Genomic DNA, 21,213 nt, shown 5'->3' with positions numbered 1-21,213 from the left:
TGTTGTCGATCTTAATGTTAGGTTGTGCAACACCTGCTCTGCTACTAAACATAATATAGTAGGTTTTGTCAGTGTTAAGTGTAAGTTTATTGGCTATCATCCAAGTCGATATTTTGAGCAGCTCCTCGTTAACAATGGTGTTGAGGGTGGCAAGATTAGGGTGAGAGATGACAAGTGTGGTCAGCAAAGAATGGGTTTCAGGTGTTGAGATACATTTGGAAGATCATTGATGTAAATGAGGAAGAGCAGGGAACCAAACTCCAGTATCAAGTGGCCGTGTTGTTGATGCTGTGTCTTTAATGGTGACATACTGATACCTATTAGTAAGGTAAGATTTGATATATGGAAGCGCATGGTGACTAACACCCAGGTACTTTTTATTGCTAGGCGAACAGGGATAGCAGGTGTCTTCAGGAAACACGCCCAATGTTTGCACCCGTACCGGGGATCGAACCACGGACAATCAATTTGTGAGATTTACAAACTGATGTACCATCAATGTAATTGTTATAGGCATAAATTGATGGTCTACTGGTAAATATAATCTGGCATAAGTCAAGACCATTAGTGATTGTACCACATGTTGGTATTATACCACATGTTGGTATTATACCACATGTTGGTATTATACCACATGTTGGTATTATACCACATGTTGGTATTATACCACATGTTGGTGTTATACCACATGTTGGTATTATACCACATGTTGGTATTATACCACATGTTGGTATTATACCACATGTTGGTATTATACCACATGTTGGTATTATACCACATGTTGGTATTATACCACATGTTGGTATTATACCACATGTTGGTATTATACCACATGTTGGTATTATACCACATGTTGGTATTATACCACATGTTGGTGTTATACCACATGTTGGTATTATACCACATGTTGGTATTATACCACATGTTGGTGTTATACCACATGTTGGTGTTATACCACATGTTGGTGTTATACCACATGTTGGTATTATACCACATGGTGAGTATTATACCACATGGTGAGTATTATACCACATGGTGAGTATTATACCACATGTTGGTATTATACCACATGTTGGTATTATACCACATGTTGGTGAGTATTATACATGTTGGTATTATACCACATGTTGGTGAGTATTATACCACATGTTGGTATTATACCACATGTTGGCGAGTATTATACCACATGTTAGTGAGTATTATACCACATGTTGGTATTATACCACATGTTGGTGAGTATTATACCACATGTTGGTATTATACCACATGTTGGTGAGTATTATACCACATGTTGGTATTATACCACATGTTGGTATTATACCACATGTTAGTGAGTATTATACCACATGTTGGTATTATACCACATGTTGGTATTATACATGTTGGTATTATACCACATGTTGGTATTATACCACATGTTGGTATTATACCACATGTTAGTGAGTATTATACCACATGTTGGTATTATACCACATGTTGGTATTATACCACATGTTAGTGAGTATTATACCACATGTTGGTATTATACCACATGTTGGTATTATACCACATGTTAGTGAGTATTATACCACATGTTGGTATTATACCACATGTTGGTATTATACCACATGTTAGTGAGTATTATACCACATGTTGGTGAGTATTATACCACATGTTGGTATTATACCACATGTTGGTATTATACCACATGTTAGTGAGTATTATACCACATGTTGGTATTATACCACATGTTGGTATTATACCACATGTTGGTATTATACCACATGTTAGTGAGTATTATACCACATGTTGGTGAGTATTATACCACATGTTGGTATTATACCACATGTTGGTATTATACCACATGTTAGTGAGTATTATACCACATGTTGGTATTATACCACATGTTGGTATTATACCACATGTTAGTGAGTATTATACCACATGTTGGCGAGTATTATACCACATGTTGGCGAGTATTATACCACATGTTGGTATTATACCACATGTTGGCGAGTATTATACCACAAGTTGGTATTATACCACATGCTGGCGAGTATTATACCATATGTTGGTATTATACCACATGTTGGTATTATACCACATGTTGGTATTATACCACATGTTGGCGAGTATTATACCACATGTTGGTATTATACCACATGTTGGTATTATACCACATGTTGGTATTATACCACATGTTGGCGAGTATTATACCACATGTTGGTATTATACCACATGTTGGTATTATACCACATGTTGGCGAGTATTATACCACATGTTGGTATTATACCACATGTTGGTGAGTATTATACCACATGTTGGTATTATACCACATGTTGGCGAGTATTATACCACATGTTGGTATTATACCACATGTTGGTATTATACCACATGTTGGTATTATACCACATGTTGGTATTATACCACATGTTGGTATTATACCACATGTTGGTATTATACCACATGTTGGTATTATACCACATGTTGGTGAGTATTATACCACATGTTGGTATTATACCACATGTTGGTATTATACCACATGTTGGTGAGTATTATACCACATGTTGGTATTATACCACATGTTGGTGAGTATTATACCACATGTTGGTATTATACCACATGTTGGTATTATACCACATGTTGGCGAGTATTATAACACATGTTGGTATCATACCACATGTTGGTATTATACCACATGTTGGTATTATACCACATGTTGGTATTATACCACATGTTGGTATTATACCACATGTTGGCGAGTATTATACCACATGTTGGTATACCACATGTTGGCGAGTATTATACCACATGTTGGTATACCACATGTTGGTGAGTATTATACCACATGTTGGTATACCACATGTTGGCGAGTATTATACCACATGTTGGTATTATACCACATGTTGGTATTATACCACATGTTGGTATTATACCACATGTTGGTGAGTATTATACCACATGTTGGCGAGTATTATACCACATGTTGGTATTATACCACATGTTGGCGAGTATTATACCACATGTTGGTATTATACCACATGTTGGCGAGTATTATACCACATGTTGGTATTATACCACATGTTGGTATTATACCACATGTTGGTGAGTATTATACCACATGTTGGTATTATACCACATGTTGGCGAGTATTATACCACATGTTGGTATTATACCACATGTTGGTATTATACCACATGTTGGTATTATACCACATGTTGGTATTATACCACATGTTGGTGTTATACCACATGTTGGCGAGTATTATACCACATTTTGGTATACCACATGTTGGCGAGTGTTATACCACATGTTGGTATTATACCACATGTTGGTGTTATACCACATGTTGGCGAGTATTATACCACATGTTGGTATACCACATGTTGGTGAGTATTATACCACATGTTGGTATACCACATGTTGGCGAGTATTATACCACATGTTGGTATTATACCACATGTTGGTGAGTATTATACCACATGTTGGTATTATACCACATGTTGGTATTATACCACATGTTGGTATTATACCACATGTTGGTATTATACCACATGTTGGTATTATACCACATGTTGGTATTATACCACATGTTGGTGAGTATTATACCACATGTTGGTATTATACCACATGTTGGCATTATACCACATGTTGGTATTATACCACATGTTGGTATTGTACCACATGTTGGTATTATACCACATGTTGGTGAGTATTATACCACATGTTGGTAATATACCACATGTTGGTATTATACCACATGTTGGTATTATACCACATGTTGGTGAGTATTATACCACATGTTGGTATTATACCACATGTTGGTATTATACCACATGTTGGTATTATACCACATGTTGGTGAGTATTATACCACATGTTGGTATTATACCACATGTTGGTGAGTATTATACCACATGTTGGTATTATACCACATGTTGGTAATATACCACATGTTGGTATTATACCACATGTTGGTATTATACCACATGTTGGTATTATACCACATGTTGGTATTATACCACATGTTGGTGAGTATTATACCACATGTTGGTATTATACCACATGTTGGCGAGTATTATACCACATGTTGGTATTATACCACATGTTGGTATTATACCACATGTTGGTGAGTATTATACCACATGTTGGTATTATACCACATGTTGGCGAGTATTATACCACATGTTGGTATTATACCACATGTTGGTGTTATACCACATGTTGGTATTATACCACATGTTGGTGTTATACCACATGTTGGCGAGTATTATACCACATGTTGGTATACCACATGTTGGCGAGTATTATACCACATGTTGGTATTATACCACATGTTGGTGAGTATTATACCACATGTTGGTATTATACCACATGTTGGCGAGTATTATACCACATGTTGGTATTATACCACATGTTGGCGAGTATTATACCACATGTTGGTATTATACCACATGTTGGTATTATACCACATGTTGGTATTATACCACATGTTGGTGAGTATTATACCACATGTTGGTGAGTATTATACCACATGTTGGTATTATACCACATGTTGGTGTTATACCACATGTTGGCGAGTATTATACCACATGTTGGTATACCACATGTTGGTGAGTATTATACCACATGTTGGTATACCACATGTTGGTGAGTATTATACCACATGTTGGTATACCACATGTTGGCGAGTATTATACCACATGTTGGTATTATACCACATGTTGGTGAGTATTATACCACATGTTGGTATTATACCACATGTTGGCGAGTATTATACCACATGTTGGTATTATACCACATGTTGGTATTATACCACATGTTGGTATTATACCACATGTTGGTATTATACCACATGTTGGTATTATACCACATGTTGGTATTATACCACATGTTGGTATTATACCACATGTTGGTATTATACCACATGTTGGTATTATACCACATGTTGGTATTATACCACATGTTGGTATTATACCACATGTTGGTATTATACCACATGTTGGTATTATACCACATGTTGGTATTATACCACATGTTGGTATTATACCACATGTTGGTATTATACCACATGTTGGTATTATACCACATGTTGGTATTATACCACATGTTGGTATTATACCACATGTTGGTATTATACCACATGTTGGTATTATACCACATGTTGGTATTATACCACATGTTGGTATTATACCACATGTTGGTATTATACTACATGTTGGTATTATACCACATGTTGGTGAGTATTATACCACATGTTGGTATTATACCACATGTTGGTATTATACCACATGTTGGTGAGTATTATACCACATGTTGGTATTATACCACATGTTGGCGAGTATTATACCACATGTTGGTATTATACCACATGTTGGTATTATACCACATGTTGGTATTATACCACATGTTGGTGAGTATTATACCACATGTTGGTATTATACCACATGTTGGTATTATACCACATGTTGGTGAGTATTATACCACATGTTGGTATTATACCACATGTTGGCGAGTATTATACCACATGTTGGTATTATACCACATGTTGGTATTATACCACATGTTGGTGAGTATTATACCACATGTTGGTATTATACCACATGTTGGCGAGTATTATACCACATGTTGGTATTATACCACATGTTGGTATTATACCACATGTTGGTATTATACCACATGTTGGTGTTATACCACATGTTGGCGAGTATTATACCACATGTTGGTATTATACCACATGTTGGTGTTATACCACATGTTGGCGAGTATTATACCACATGTTGGTATACCACATGTTGGTATTATACCACATGTTGGTATACCACATGTTGGTGAGTATTATACCACATGTTGGTATACCACATGTTGGCGAGTATTATACCACATGTTGGTATTATACCACATGTTGGTGAGTATTATACCACATGTTGGTATTATACCACATGTTGGTGAGTATTATACCACATGTTGGTATTATACCACATGTTGGCGAGTATTATACCACATGTTGGTATTATACCACATGTTGGTATTATACCACATGTTGGTATTATACCACATGTTGGTATTATACCACATGTTGGTATTATACCACATGTTGGTATTATACCACATGTTGGTATTATGCCACATGTTGGTATTATACCACATGTTGGTATTATGCCACATGTTGGTATTATACCACATGTTGGTATTATACCACATGTTGGTATACCACATGTTGGCGAGTATTATACCACATGTTGGTATACCACATGTTGGTATACCACATGTTGGAGAGTATTATACCACATGTTGGTATACCACATGTTGGAGAGTATTATACCACATGTTGGTATACCACATGTTGGAGAGTATTATACCACATGTTGGTATTATACCACATGTTGGTGAGTATTATACCACATGTTGGTATACCACATGTTGGAGAGTATTATACCACATGTTGGTATACCACATGTTGGAGAGTATTATACCACATGTTGGTATTATACCACATGTTGGTGAGTATTAAGTAGGTACCTAACCTGCTGTCCTCATTCGTCAAAAAGTAAGTAGGCACCCGAGTATCAGTCACCTTACACCTGCTGCCACTGTTCACCTAGCAAGAACTAGGTACTTGGTTGTTAGTCACCTATCAGCTGCTGTCCCTGATCACCTAACAGTGAGTAGGTACCTGGGTGTAAGTCACCCTAACACTTCCTGTCACCGTTCACCTAGAAGTAGGTACCTGTGACTTAGTAAACTGGTATGAGTGGCATCCTGGGGGTGGTAGTATACGTAATATAAGGATATATATATATATATATATATATATATATATATATATATATATATATATGTATATATGTATATATATATATATATATATATATATATAGTTCCTTTGTATAAAGGCAAAGGGGATAAAAGAGAGTGCAAAAATTATAGGGGGATAAGTCTGTTGAGTGTACCTGGTAAAGTGTATGGTAGAGTTATAATTGAAAGAATTAAGAGTAAGACGGAGAATAGGATAGCAGATGAACAAGGAGGCTTTAGGAAAGGTAGGGGGTGTGTGGACCAGGTGTTTACAGTGAAACATATAAGTGAACAGTATTTAGATAAGGCTAAAGAGGTCTTTGTGGCATTTATGGATTTGGAAAAGGCGTATGACAGGGTGGATAGGGGGGCAATGTGGCAGATGTTGCAAGTGTATGGTGTAGGAGGTAGGTTACTGAAAGCAGTGAAGAGTTTTTACGAGGATAGTGAGGCTCAAGTTAGAGTATGTAGAAAAGAGGGAAATTTTTTCCCAGTAAAAGTAGGCCTTAGACAAGGATGTGTGATGTCACCGTGGTTGTTTAATATATTTATAGATGGGGTTGTAAGAGAAGTAAATGCGAGGGTCTTGGCAAGAGGCGTGGAGTTAAAAGATAAAGAATCACACACAGGGTGGGAGTTGTCACAGCTGCTCTTTGCTGATGACACTGTGCTCTTGGGAGATTCTGAAGAGAAGCTGCAGAGATTGGTGGATGAATTTGGTAGGGTATGCAAAAGAAGAAAATTAAAGGTGAATACAGGAAAGAGTAAGGTTATGAGGATAACAAAAAGATTAGGTGATGAAAGATTGAATATCAGATTGGAGGGAGAGAGTATGGAGGAGGTGAACGTATTCAGATATTTGGGAGTGGACGTGTCAGCGGATGGGTCTATGAAAGATGAGGTGAATCATAGAATTGATGAGGGAAAAAGAGTGAGTGGTGCACTTAGGAGTCTGTGGAGACAGAGAACTTTGTCCTTGGAGGCAAAGAGGGGAATGTATGAGAGTATAGTTTTACCAACGCTCTTATATGGGTGTGAAGCATGGGTGATGAATGTTGCAGCGAGGAGAAGGCTGGAGGCAGTGGAGATGTCATGTCTGAGGGCAATGTGTGGTGTGAATATAATGCAGAGAATTCGTAGTTTGGAAGTTAGGAGGAGGTGCGGGATTACCAAAACTGTTGTCCAGAGGGCTGAGGAAGGGTTGTTGAGGTGGTTCGGACATGTAGAGAGAATGGAGCGAAACAGAATAACTTCAAGAGTGTATCAGTCTGTAGTGGAAGGAAGGCGGGGTAGGGGTCGGCCTAGGAAGGGTTGGAGGGAGGGGGTAAAGGAGGTTTTGTGTGCGAGGGGCTTGGACTTCCAGCAGGCATGCGTGAGCGTGTTTGATAGGAGTGAATGGAGACAAATGGTTTTTAATACTTGACGTGCTGTTGGAGTGTGAGCAAAGTAACATTTATGAAGGGATTCAGGGAAACCGGCAGGCCGGACTTGAGTCCTGGAGATGGGAAGTACAGTGCCTGCACTCTGAAGGAGGGGTGTTAATGTTGCAGTTTAAAAACTGTAGTGTAAAGCACCCTTCTGGCAAGACAGTGATGGAGTGAATGATGGTGAAAGTTTTTCTTTTTCGGGCCACCCTGCCTTGGTGGGAATCGGCCAGTGTGATAATAAAAAAAATAAAAATAATAATAATATATATATATATATATATCGGCTTTGTGGACTAAGTTACTGTTGATTTAGACTAACCAACATACAATATCTTTTTAAGTCTACTTACACTGTCTACTTATCCATTTTATTAACCCTAGACTATCTACTTACATCTTTGACCTATATTATCCATGTGCGGATTCCATGGGAAGTGCCAAACCCGCAGGGGATACAGCACTTCAGAAATGGGAGGCAATAGGGGTTGATCCGTGGAAGGGGAAGGAAACTATCAGTTTCCTGGATAGTTGGATAAACTCCGACGCTCCTGAAGCTTTATCCACACCTGAAGCTTTATCCACTCCTGAAGCTTTATCCACACCTGAAGCTTTATCCACACCTGAAGCTTTATCCACTCCTGAAGCTTTATCCACTCCTGAAGCTTTATCCACTCCTGAAGCTTTATCCACTCCTGAAGCTTTATCCACTCCTGAAGCTTTATCCACACCTGAAGCTTTATCCACGCCTGAAGCTTTATGCACTCCTGAAGCTTTATCCACGCCTGAAGCTTTATCCACACGTGAAGCTTTATCCACGCCTGAAGCTTTATCCACTCCTGAAGCTTTATCCACACCTGAAGCTTTATCCACTCCTGAAGCTTTATCCACACCTGAAGCTTTATCCACACCTGAAGCTTTAACCACACCTGAAGCTTTATCCACTCCTGAAGCTTTATCCACACCTGAAGCTTTATCCACACCTGAAGCTTTATCCACACCTGAAGCTTTATCCACTCCTGAAGCTTTATCCACTCCTGAAGCTTTATCCACACCTGAAGCTTTATCCACACCTGAAGCTTTATCCACACCTGAAGCTTTATCCACTCCTGAAGCTTTATCCACACCTGAAGCTTTATCCACACCTGAAGCTTTATCCACACCTGAAGCTTTATCCACACCTGAAGCTTTATCCACTCCTGAAGCTTTATCCACACCTGAAGCTTTATCCACACCTGAAGCTTTATCCACATCTGAAGCTTTATCCACACCTGAAGCTTTATCCACACCTGAAGCTTTATCCACTCCTGAAGCTTTATCCACACCTGAAGCTTTATCCACTCCTGAAGCTTTATCCACACCTGAAGCTTTATCCACACCTGAAGCTTTATCCACACCTGAAGCTTTATCCACACCTGAAGCTTTATTCACTCCTGAAGCTTTATCCACACCTGAAGCTTTATCCACACCTGAAGCTTTATCCACACCTGAAGCTTTATCCACACCTGAAGCTTTATCCACTCCTGAAGCTTTATCCACACCTGAAGCTTTATCCACACCTGAAGCTTTATCCACACCTGAAGCTTTATCCACACCTGAAGCTTTATCCACTCCTGAAGCTTTATCCACACCTGAAGCTTTATCCATTCCTGAAGCTTTATCCACACCTGAAGCTTTATCCACACCTGAAGCTTTATCCACACCTGAAGCTTTATCCACACCTGAAGCTTTATCCACACCTGAAGCTTTATCCACACCTGAAGCTTTATCCACTCCTGAAGCTTTATCCACACCTGAAGCTTTATCCACACCTGAAGCTTTATCCACTCCTGAAGCTTTATCCACTCCTGAAGCTTTATCCACACCTGAAGCTTTATCCACACCTGAAGCTTTATCCACACCTGAAGCTTTATCCACTCCTGAAGCTTTATCCACTCCTGAAGCTTTATCCACTCCTGAAGCTTTATCCACTCCTGAAGCTTTATCCACACCTGAAGCTTTATCCACACCTGAAGCTTTATCCACACCTGAAGCTTTATCCACTCCTGGAGCTTTATCCACTCCTGAAGCTTTATCCACACCTGAAGCTTTATCCACACCTGAAGCTTTATCCACTCCTGAAGCTTTATCCACTCCTGAAGCTTTATCCACACCTGAAGCTTTATCCACACCTGAAGCTTTATCCACACCTGAAGCTTTATCCACTCCTGAAGCTTTATCCACACCTGAAGCTTTATCCACACCTGAAGCTTTATCCACACCTGAAGCTTTATCCACTCCTGAAGCTTTATCCACTCCTGAAGCTTTATCCACTCCTGAAGCTTTATCCACACCTGAAGCTTTATCCACACCTGAAGCTTTATCCACTCCTGAAGCTTTATCCACTCCTGAAGCTTTATCCACACCTGAAGCTTTATCCACACCTGAAGCTTTATCCACACCTGAAGCTTTATCCACTCCTGAAGCTTTATCCACACCTGAAGCTTTATCCACACCTGAAGCTTTATCCACACCTGAAGCTTTATCCACACCTGAAGCTTTATCCACTCCTGAAGCTTTATCCACTCCTGAAGCTTTATCCACACCTGAAGCTTTATCCACACCTGAAGCTTTATCCACTCCTGAAGCTTTATCCACACCTGAAGCTTTATCCACTCCTGAAGCTTTATCCACTCCTGAAGCTTTATCCACACCTGAAGCTTTATCCACACCTGAAGCTTTATCCACTCCTGAAGCTTTATCCACTCCTGAAGCTTTATCCACACCTGAAGCTTTATCCACACCTGAAGCTTTATCCACTCCTGAAGCTTTATCCATTCCTGAAGCTTTATCCACACCTGAAGCTTTATCCACACCTGAAGCTTTATCCACACCTGAAGCTTTATCCACACCTGAAGCTTTATCCACACCTGAAGCTTTATCCACTCCTGAAGCTTTATCCACTCCTGAAGCTTTATCCACACCTGAAGCTTTATCCACACCTGAAGCTTTATCCACACCTGAAGCTTTATCCACTCCTGAAGCTTTATCCACACCTGAAGCTTTATCCACACCTGAAGCTTTATCCACACCTGAAGCTTTATCCACTCCTGAAGCTTTATCCACTCCTGAAGCTTTATCCACACCTGAAGCTTTATCCACACCTGAAGCTTTATCCACACCTGAAGCTTTATCCACTCCTGAAGCTTTATCCACACCTGAAGCTTTATCCACTCCTGAAGCTTTATCCACTCCTGAAGCTTTATCCACACCTGAAGCTTTATCCACACCTGAAGCTTTATCCACTCCTGAAGCTTTATCCACACCTGAAGCTTTATCCACACCTGAAGTTTTATCCACTCCTGAAGCTTTATCCACTCCTGAAGCTTTATCCACACCTGAAGCTTTATCCACACCTGAAGCTTTATCCACTCCTGAAGCTTTATCCACTCCTGAAGCTTTATCCACTCCTGAAGCTTTATCCACTCCTGAAGCTTTATCCACACCTGAAGCTTTATCCACACCTGAAGCTTTATCCACTCCTGAAGCTTTATCCACTCCTGAAGCTTTATCCACTCCTGAAGCTTTATCCACTCCTGAAGCTTTATCCACACCTGAAGCTTTATCCACACCTGAAGCTTTATCCACTCCTGAAGCTTTATCCACTCCTGAAGCTTTATCCACACCTGAAGCTTTATCCACACCTGAAGCTTTATCCACTCCTGAAGCTTTATCCACTCCTGAAGCTTTATCCACACCTGAAGCTTTATCCACACCTGAAGCTTTATCCACTCCTGAAGCTTTATCCACTCCTGAAGCTTTATCCACACCTGAAGCTTTATCCACACCTGAAGCTTTATCCACACCTGAAGCTTTATCCACACGCACAACGTCACACTGTCAGTGGAACGCCTTCCATCTGAGCAAAAAACTAAGGGAAATAAATATAAAAATAAAGAAACGACTCTAGAAATAATGTCTTTTGCGGATTTTACTTAAAATTTAAATATAATCAAATTGGCCGTTGGTTGTGGCGGCGCGGGTAAGTCCCTGGATGGAGCCGGTAAGTCCCTGGATGGAGCGGGTAAGTCCCTGGATGGAGCGGGTAAGACCCTGGATGGAGCGGGTAAGTCCCTGGATGGAGCGGGTAAGTCCCTGGATGGAGCGGGTAAGACCCTGGATGGAGCAGGTAAGTCCCTGGATGGAGCGGGTAAGACCCTGGATGGAGCGGGTAAGTCCCTGGATGGAGTGGGTAAGTCCCTGGATGGAGCGGGTAAGACCCTGGATGGAGCGGGTAAGTCCCTGGATGGAGCGGGTAAGTCCCTGGATGGAGCGGGTAAGTCCCTGGATGGAGCGGGTAAGTCCCTGGATGGAGCGGGTAAGTCCCTGGATGGAGCGGGTAAGTCCCTGGATGGAGCGGGTAAGACCCTGGATGGAGCGGGTAAGACCCTGGATGGAGCGGGTAAGACCCTGGATGGAGCGGGTAAGACCCTGGATGGAGCGGGTAAGACCCTGGATGGAGCGGGTAAGTCCCTGGATGGAGCGGGTAAGACCCTGGATGGAGCGGGTAAGTCCCTGGATGGAGCGGGTAAGACCCTGGATGGAGCGGGTAAGTCCCTGGATGGAGCGGGTAAGTCCCTGGATGGAGCGGGTAAGACCCTGGATGGAGCGGGTAAGACCCTGGATGGAGCGGGTAAGACCCTGGATGGAGCGGGTAAGACCCTGGATGGAGCGGGTAAGTCCCTGGATGGAGCGGGTAAGACCCTGGATGGAGCGGGTAAGTCCCTGGATGGAGCGGGTAAGACCCTGGATGGGAGCGGGTAAGTCCCTGGATGGAGCGGGTAAGTCCCTGGATGGAGCGGGTAAGACCCTAAGTCCCTGGATGGAGCGGGTAAGTCCCTGGATGGAGCGGGTAAGTCCCTGGATGGAGCGGGTAAGTCCCTGGATGGAGCGGGTAAGTCCCTGGATGGAGCGGGTAAGACCCTGGATGGAGCGGGTAAGACCCTGGATGGAGCGGATAAGACCCTGGATGGAGCGGGTAAGACCCTGGATGGAGCGGGTGAGACCCTGGATGGAGCGGGTGAGACCCTGGATGGAGCGGGTAAGTCCCTGGATGGAGCGGGTAAGACCCTGGATGGTTCTCTGATGTTGAAGACGATGTAGGTAATCCTGGGCTGATGGTACCAGTCCGATGTTTTGGAGTCTCCTGAACCTCTTGGTTGGAGTACCACAAGTAGGATAAATAAGGGCTGGTAGCAGTGGGACAATGTTAATTAGTCCAATTAACAAGTATGTCACTCCCTTATCTGGCGTCTACCCTGGATGACCACGCCACGAGCAGAGTTGGTAATTAGAAAAAATAAATTGGTTACCAACAGTTAGGCAAATATAATATTTAAGAATAAAAAAAAGAGTGGTATTAAATGCCAAAATCATTACTGGTAACCAACAAAAAATACAACGAACAGTAATATTCCTGGTACATCACCTTACTTGATCAGGAGAAGAGTGGAGGTGAAGTGACTCTCCAAGCTTCAGCTCACACCAGGTAAGGTCAGTACTACCAGGAGTAGAAATTGAAACACATCAGACACCAGGAACTACAGTTTTGCCCCAGTCCGCCAGATGGGAGTGTGCGACGTAACTCTCTAATGGTGCCTGGTTGCCTGAACAACCCTAACCCCACTTGTAACCCACTTTTCCCTCACACCTACAACGTCACCCACACCTGCAAGTTTGCCTACTATAAGTGAACTTCTCACCTTCACTTGTTTCTCTTCAGCTACGTCAGAAACCACAACAGCTGCTGCTGTTACAGCTGCACCTGCAACTGCTTCTAGCACTACAGCTGCGCCTGTAGCTGCTACAACCAAGTCTGCAGCAGATACAACTATGACAGCAGCACATTCAGCTGCTACAACTAAGCCTACAACTACTACAACCATTACAGCAGCACACTCAGCTGCTACAACCAAGCCTACAACTACTACAACCATTACAACTACAACTACGACTACCACCACGGTAGGTATCACCATAGCCAGTGAGAGCTCCTATCATGTAATATATATTATTGATCTTAGAATCTGTGTACTTTTAAAATTTGAGTTGATATTCAGCATTTGTTTTTAAACTTCAGATCAATATTGATTAGTTAGTAATAAGATTATATACCGAATCTTGAATGGGTAGATTTTTTCCGTCTTTCTGGATGGACCCTTACAGGTCAGGGTGGTTCAGGAGGCTCAGGGTGGTTCAAGAGGCCTACCCAAGTAAACTGGTTTACCACTTGGTGTTAGGTTCAAGACAGTCTGCCCTGGGCAATTACACTGACTACCCTGGGCTTGGTTGCCAATACTAGCAATAATGAGAAGTTATACGTGAAGTAGCCATGAGAAAATATCAGTCATAATGACATTAGCAAACTGAAGGTTGTGAGAGGTGGTTAGACAGATTTAATCTCCAATAATGAGAGTCTGAATATATAAACGTGTCATAAAGGGTGAAATTATCACTGTGATCTCTGAGTCACACATCATTCAGGAGTTATGGGGGAGAGCCACTGGAATAAATACCAACATCTCACTTAATGCTGGTCAGTACAGAGGTGCTGCTGATCATAGGGATGGTCATTCTCAACAAGTAAAGGGACATTGCCATTTGGGATCACTATTGGATCAGACACCTTTTGCTTGTGGGGGAAATTGCCATGGCTTTCCCCAGGAAGTTGGTCTCCAGGCTCACTACATCCACCAGAGACTCGAAGGCTGCTATCTTTCTCTTGTAGTGCCTCAGTGTGGTGATCTAGAGAGGCTACGCCTGCTGCATCTTGTGTCACCATCAGGCAGCTAACAAGTTAAAAGAGTTTATTCACAACAATTCTGCAAAATAGTGAACTTCTAAGTGATTTATTACATAATGACCTGCATAAATAATACAATGACAGAAAGATAAGGCTGAGATATCACCTGGCATACGACCTTTCACCTGACCCAGTACGATGTGGTTTGGAGTGTCAGGATTTATATCACCGACAATTTATGAAGCACCTCTCAGGCATATCTTAAATTCCTCACAGATTCTTTTAATTATAAATTAATCTAATTTATATAACCCTGAACTAATATTCATAATGGAATTAATGTTTTTTTTATGAACTACTTCCAATTATATTTCTCTTAACCACAGACCTGACTGATAAAAATTTTTCTAGACCTTTTAACAGTTGGATGATTAAAATCTCTCACATTAAGGAACAGAACATTACATTCTTGTTTAGTTTTAATGCTATATTTATGTTTTTGTAATCATAGTTCAAGATTTTTATCAGTTTGATTGTAATAAAATTTAACACATTTTTACAGGTAATCTTGTGCACACAGCCATCAACATTTTTAATCAGGTTTTTTTTTAATCAAGATTTTTAAATATAACTTTCATTTTATTATTAATTGGAGAATTTATATCAAGAAGGTTTTCATGGTAAGAGAGAACCAACATATATATATATATATATATATATATATATATATATATATATATATATATATATATATATATATATATATATATATGCAAAACAACCACTCTGAAAGAATAGAGAAATTCCAAGCGCTTTCGTGACTACTCACATTATCAAGGAACTATGAAAGTAAAGCATCCAAGGAAGGTATATAAGGGGTCTGGCCAACACCTCACTATCAGATCCCACAACAGTTAAACACCTGACGCGCGCCGGCCCAACTGGACAGGTCCTTCGCACAACCCACCAACAAACTATTCTACCCAAGAAAATTTTAAAAATTATTTGTCCAGTGTATTATTAAATTCTTCTCAAATTCTATTAATTATAAATGGATCTAATTTATATAAACCAAAGGAAATATTCATATTATTGTCAAAACTGCTTTTTATGAAACAAGATTCAATTATATTCCTGTCGACCATGGACTTGCTTGATACTACTTTCTCAACTTTTTGAAAATCAATTGGATGGTTAAAATCTCTTACATGAATAAATAGAGCATTGGAATCTTGTCCAGTTCTAATGCTATATTTATGTTGTTTTAATCTTAGTTCGAGATTTTTACCAGTTTGACCGTAATAAACTTTATCGCAAATTTTACAAGGAATCTTATAGACACATCCATCAGCATTTTGGGGGGAATTCTTTATCAAAAGTTTTTTTACTGTATCAAGATTTTTGAATACAACTTTAATATTAAAAGTCTTAAGAAGAGAAGGCATATCAACCAAGTTTTCATGGTAAGGGAGAACCAACATATTTTTAGTTGAATAAGGCTGGTTTTGAATAAGGCAATGTTTTTGAGAGCTTTACGAATTTGTAGTCCTGAGTTCATAGATGAGGAAATATTTAAAATACCCAAGAAATGTAATTGATAAATCTTTTAAAGTTGCTCCCCTCAAGGAAGGTTCCTTGATGTTGGTGAGGGGCTCTTGATTTAGGGAATTGGATCTGTGCTCCAGTTCCCCGAATTAAGCCTGAATGCCTTCCACATCCCCCCCCCAGGCGCTGTATAATCCTCCGGGTTTAGCGCTTCCCCTTGATTATAATAATAATAATTTTAAAGTTGCTAGAAATTCGTTTTATAATCCAAAAAGGGACAACCAGCCTTATTCAACTAAAAATATGTTGGTTCTCCCTTACCATGAAAACTTGGTTGATATGCCTTCTCTTCTTAAGACTTTTAATATTAAAGTTGTATTTAAAAATCTTGAAACAGTAAAAAACTTTTGATAGAGAATTCTCCCCAAAATGCTGATGGATGTGTCTATAAGATTCCTTGTAAAATTTGCGATAAAGTTTATTACGGTCAAACTGGTAAAAATCTCAAACTAAGATTAAAACAACATAAATATAGCATTAGAACTGGACAAGATTCCAATGCTCTATTTATTCATGTAAGAGATTTTAACCATCCAATTGATTTTCAAAAAGTTGAGAAAGTAGTATCAAGCAAGTCCATGGTCGACAGGAATATAATTGAATCTTGTTTCATAAAAAGCAGTTTTGACAATAATATGAATATTTCCTATGGTTTATATAAATTAGATCCATTTATAATTAATAGAATTTGGGAAGAATTTAATAATACACTGGACAAATAATAATTTTTAAAATTTTCTTGGGTAGAATAGTTTGTTGGTGGGTTGTGCGAAGGACCTGTCCAGTTGGGCCGGCGCGCGTCAGGTGTTTAACTGTTGTGGGATCTGATAGTGAGGTGTTGGCCAGACCCCTTATATACCTTCCTTGGATGCTTTATTTTCATAGTTCCTTGATAATGTGAGTAGTCACGAAAGCGCTTGGAATTTCTCTATTCGTTCACAGTGGTTGTTTTGCATATATATATATATATATATATATATATATATATATATATATATATATATATATATATATATTTATTTATTTCTACATATTTCTACCCCAGATAATATTTGTTTATATTTGACCAGGTTTCTCCAAGCACAGTAACAACAGCTCTGCCAGATGTGAACGTCAGTTCTGGTTACTTTACTCAGGTGTTGAGCAACAGCAGGTGTGGAGACAATGCTGCTGTCGTGGGCATGTACAATGCAGGTGCAAACTACTTTCTTATGTGCCTGTCTCCTCCGAGTAACCTGTATTTCTCCGGCTCCATTCCGATTAATGAATGTCCTTTCGTGTACATGAACATGAAGTGCATGACGGTGTCCTGTAATGAAAATGGCACTAAGAGTATTATGAATGGCTTTACCTCTGGTACTTACCCGTCAGAAGGTCCATGTGGCACCCCTTTCCCATTGGGAAAAGCAGATCTGAACATTTCTGATTGTCATGTGATTGACGGTGCCATGCAGACAGCCCCAGCAAACTCAGGATCATGGAACCAGTGGAGGATTTGTAAAGGAAACTCCCAGTATTTCTATGTCATGACAGGCGCTGTGGTTACTGCAACTAGTAATACCTCCTGGACCCTCACCAGTATCACCTGCTGTCGCCTTGTACCACTTAAGTAATCCACACCAGGAGATGATCACAGTGTCCCTTGTCCTGGTGGTTAAAGCTGTCGCTTCACACGGTGAGGGACTGGGTTCGATTCCCAGTGAGGGTAGAAACATTGGGTGTATTTCCTTACACCGGTTGTCCATGCTCACCCATCAGTAAAATGGGTACCTAGGTGTTAGTGGACTGGTGTGGGTCGCATCCTGGGACACAGTTGCCCTAATTTGCGGGAAATGCTCAGCATAACAAGGTACTTTCTATATAACTCACGAAATCGTAAAGACACGATTGCAAACAAACCATACCACGGGCGGGATTTGAACCAGCGACGGTCTGGAGTTTTGAGACTCTCTGACCGCGGGTTCAAATCCCGCCCGTGGTATGGTTTACTTTCTATATAGTAGTATGTAATTGATGTCATCTATGGTCTGTGTACCTTCTACATGTACTTTATTGTAGACGTTTCGCTATCCAGTAGCTTTATCACTGGAAATAAATGGTATAAAATACCGACACAATGGAAATATAAACACATATGCAGTATAATGTGATCCTTTATTGACAACGTTTCGCCCACACAGTGGGCTTTTTCAAGTCACAAACAGATCTACGTGGGTGGAAGGTACGCGAGTATTTATAGTCAGGTTCAGAATGTTGAGGTCAGGTGGAGAATGCTGCATCTGATGATGTACCGAGTGGGGTTATAGAGTCTAAAATCTTGGGTAGCTTGGAAAGGAGATTGGATAAGTTTGTGAGCAGACCTTCTACAGTGTTCTTCCATTCCTATGCTCTTATGTGGGATAGCGATGAAGTTTCTTGGCAAGTGGTTCAGCTATGTTATAGAAGCCATTATTCTGGTTGAAGTTGTCAGATATAGAGATAAGCGATGATTCCAGGATTCTTTGGTATTGAGTGTTGTCTTCTGTGGCGATAAGTCTTGAGTTTCTGTAGTTTATTAAATGGTTGTGTGAATTACGGTGTTGTACACAGCCATTCCTTGTATCGTCAGACCTGCTTGCGTATTGGTGTTCTGAAATACGTGTTTGGAGGTCTCTTGATGTTTCGCCCACGTATAATTTGCTGCAGTCATTACAAGGGATTATGTATACCCCTGCAGAGGATGGAAGGTTGTCCTGTCTACTACTGGTGATGTCCTTGATGGTCGTGGTTGTGGAGGTAGATACTTGGAATGATGTATTGGAAAAGATGTTGGAAACGTGTTTGGCAATGGAGTTGGTGGGGAGGACTATGTATCTCTTCTCGGCAGTGTCTTCTCTGGGTGTGTTGAAGATGTTTAATGCCAGCCGTCTGCAGTCTCTGATGAAGTGACGAGGATAGTGGAGTTTGGAAAATACTTGTTCAATTATAGTGCATTCTTCCTCAAGGAAGTCATTGCTGCAGATTCTGAGTGCGCGCAGGAAGAAGCCTATAATTACACCACGTTTAGTTTTGGTGTCGTGGTGAGAGTAGAAGTAGAGAAGATCGTTTTGGTTGATGGGTTTTCGATAGACTTTAAAACGAAGTTCATGGTCAACTTTGCAGAGAAGAACATCAAGGAAAGGAAGAGTGTTGTTGATTTCTTCAAGTGTGAACTGGATTGAGGGCTCGACCTGGTTGAACTTGTCTTGGAGAGCTTGAACGTTGAAGCGTCTAGGAGTTATAAGGAGAATGTCGTCAACATAACGGAGCCAGGTGACAGACGAAGAAATAATGGTGGTGTTGAGAGCACCGTAGTGGTAGAGATTCTGAAGCAAAGGCAAGAAGACTGGCGGTTATTTAGGCGTCAGTGGATAGGGACGTGTAGCAGACGAGGGCATAGTCACTGGTAGGTGGGATTCCCCAGTGGAAGTAGGTCCTACCCCAGTGGAAGTAGGTCCTACCCCAGTGGAAGTAGGTCCTACCCCAGTGGAAATAGGTCCTACCCCAGTGGAAGTAGGTCCTACCCCAGTGGAAATAGGTCCTACCCCAGTGGAAGTAGGTCCTACCCCAGTGGAAGTAGGTCCTACCCCAGTGGAAGTAGGTCCTACCCCAGTGGAAGTAGGTCCTACCCCAGTGGAAATAGGTCCTACCCCAGTGGAAGTAGGTCCTACCCCAGTGGAAATAGGTCCTACCCCAGTGGAAGTAGGTCCTACCCCAGTGGAAATAGGTTCTACCCCAGTGGAAGTAGGTCCTACCCCAGTGGAAGTAGGTCCTACCCCAGTGGAAGTAGGTCCTACCCCAGTGGAAGTAGGTCCTACCCCAGTAGAAATAGGTCCTACCCCAGTGGAAGTAGGTCCTACCCCAGTGGAAGTAGGTCCTACCCCAGTGGAAGTAGGTCTTACCCGAAGGGACGAGATAGTTGTAGTAGCCGTGAAGAATGTCCTATAGATGTCCTGTGAACCAAGATTCCATGATGTTGTTGCAGTGTCTGACAAGTTGTTCACAAGTCTTACTTTCATCTTGTCGGTATTTTATACCCTTCTTGCACTACATGTACTTGTTGATATAAAGATATTATTATTATTATTATTATTATTATTATTATTATTATTATTATTATTATTATTATGAATACTGGTAAATTCCCAAATGTGATGAACACATCAAGATCACAGTTACACACACACATACATACACACATACATATATACATACACATACATACATACATACATACAGGGGGTTAATTATCATAACAGTGTTACTGAACAATTTTATTGTACAAATAAAGTTTTGTTCAGGATGTTCATATTGTTCATATTGTGTTTATAATGTTCATTATATTCATAATGTTCATTATGTTCGTAATGTTCATTATGTTCGTAATATTCATTATGTTCATAATGTTCATTATGTTCATAATGTTCATAATGTTCACTATGTTCATAATGTTCATTATGTTCGTAATGTTCATTATGTTCGTAATATTCATTATGTTCATAATGTTCATTATGTTCATAATGTTCATAATGTTCACTATGTTCGTAATGTTCATTATGTTCGTAATATTCATTATGTTCGTAATATTCATTATGTTCATAATGTTCAT

General features: G+C 40.4%; 1 protein-coding gene across 1 annotated transcript in view; it reads left to right on the top strand.

Moving 5' to 3' along the window:
- Nucleotides 1-18,450, top strand: part of LOC128706633 (uncharacterized) — a 46,431-nt gene extending 27,981 nt beyond the window's left edge. Inside the window, exons 4-5 of the mRNA XM_053801583.2 lie at nt 13,962-14,203; nt 17,657-18,450. Coding sequence (XP_053657558.1) covers nt 13,962-14,203; nt 17,657-18,199 — 785 coding nt within the window. The 3' untranslated portion in view covers nt 18,200-18,450. The remainder of the gene's footprint in view (nt 1-13,961; nt 14,204-17,656) is intronic.
- The last annotated feature ends 2,763 nt before the right edge of the window (nt 18,451-21,213 follow it).

This window comes from Cherax quadricarinatus, chromosome 3 (genome assembly GCF_038502225.1).
Source record: "Cherax quadricarinatus isolate ZL_2023a chromosome 3, ASM3850222v1, whole genome shotgun sequence".
NCBI classification, from domain to species: domain Eukaryota; kingdom Metazoa; phylum Arthropoda; class Malacostraca; order Decapoda; family Parastacidae; genus Cherax; species Cherax quadricarinatus.
Note: the sequence above shows the minus strand (reverse complement) of the source record. Positions and strands in the feature narration are given on the sequence as shown.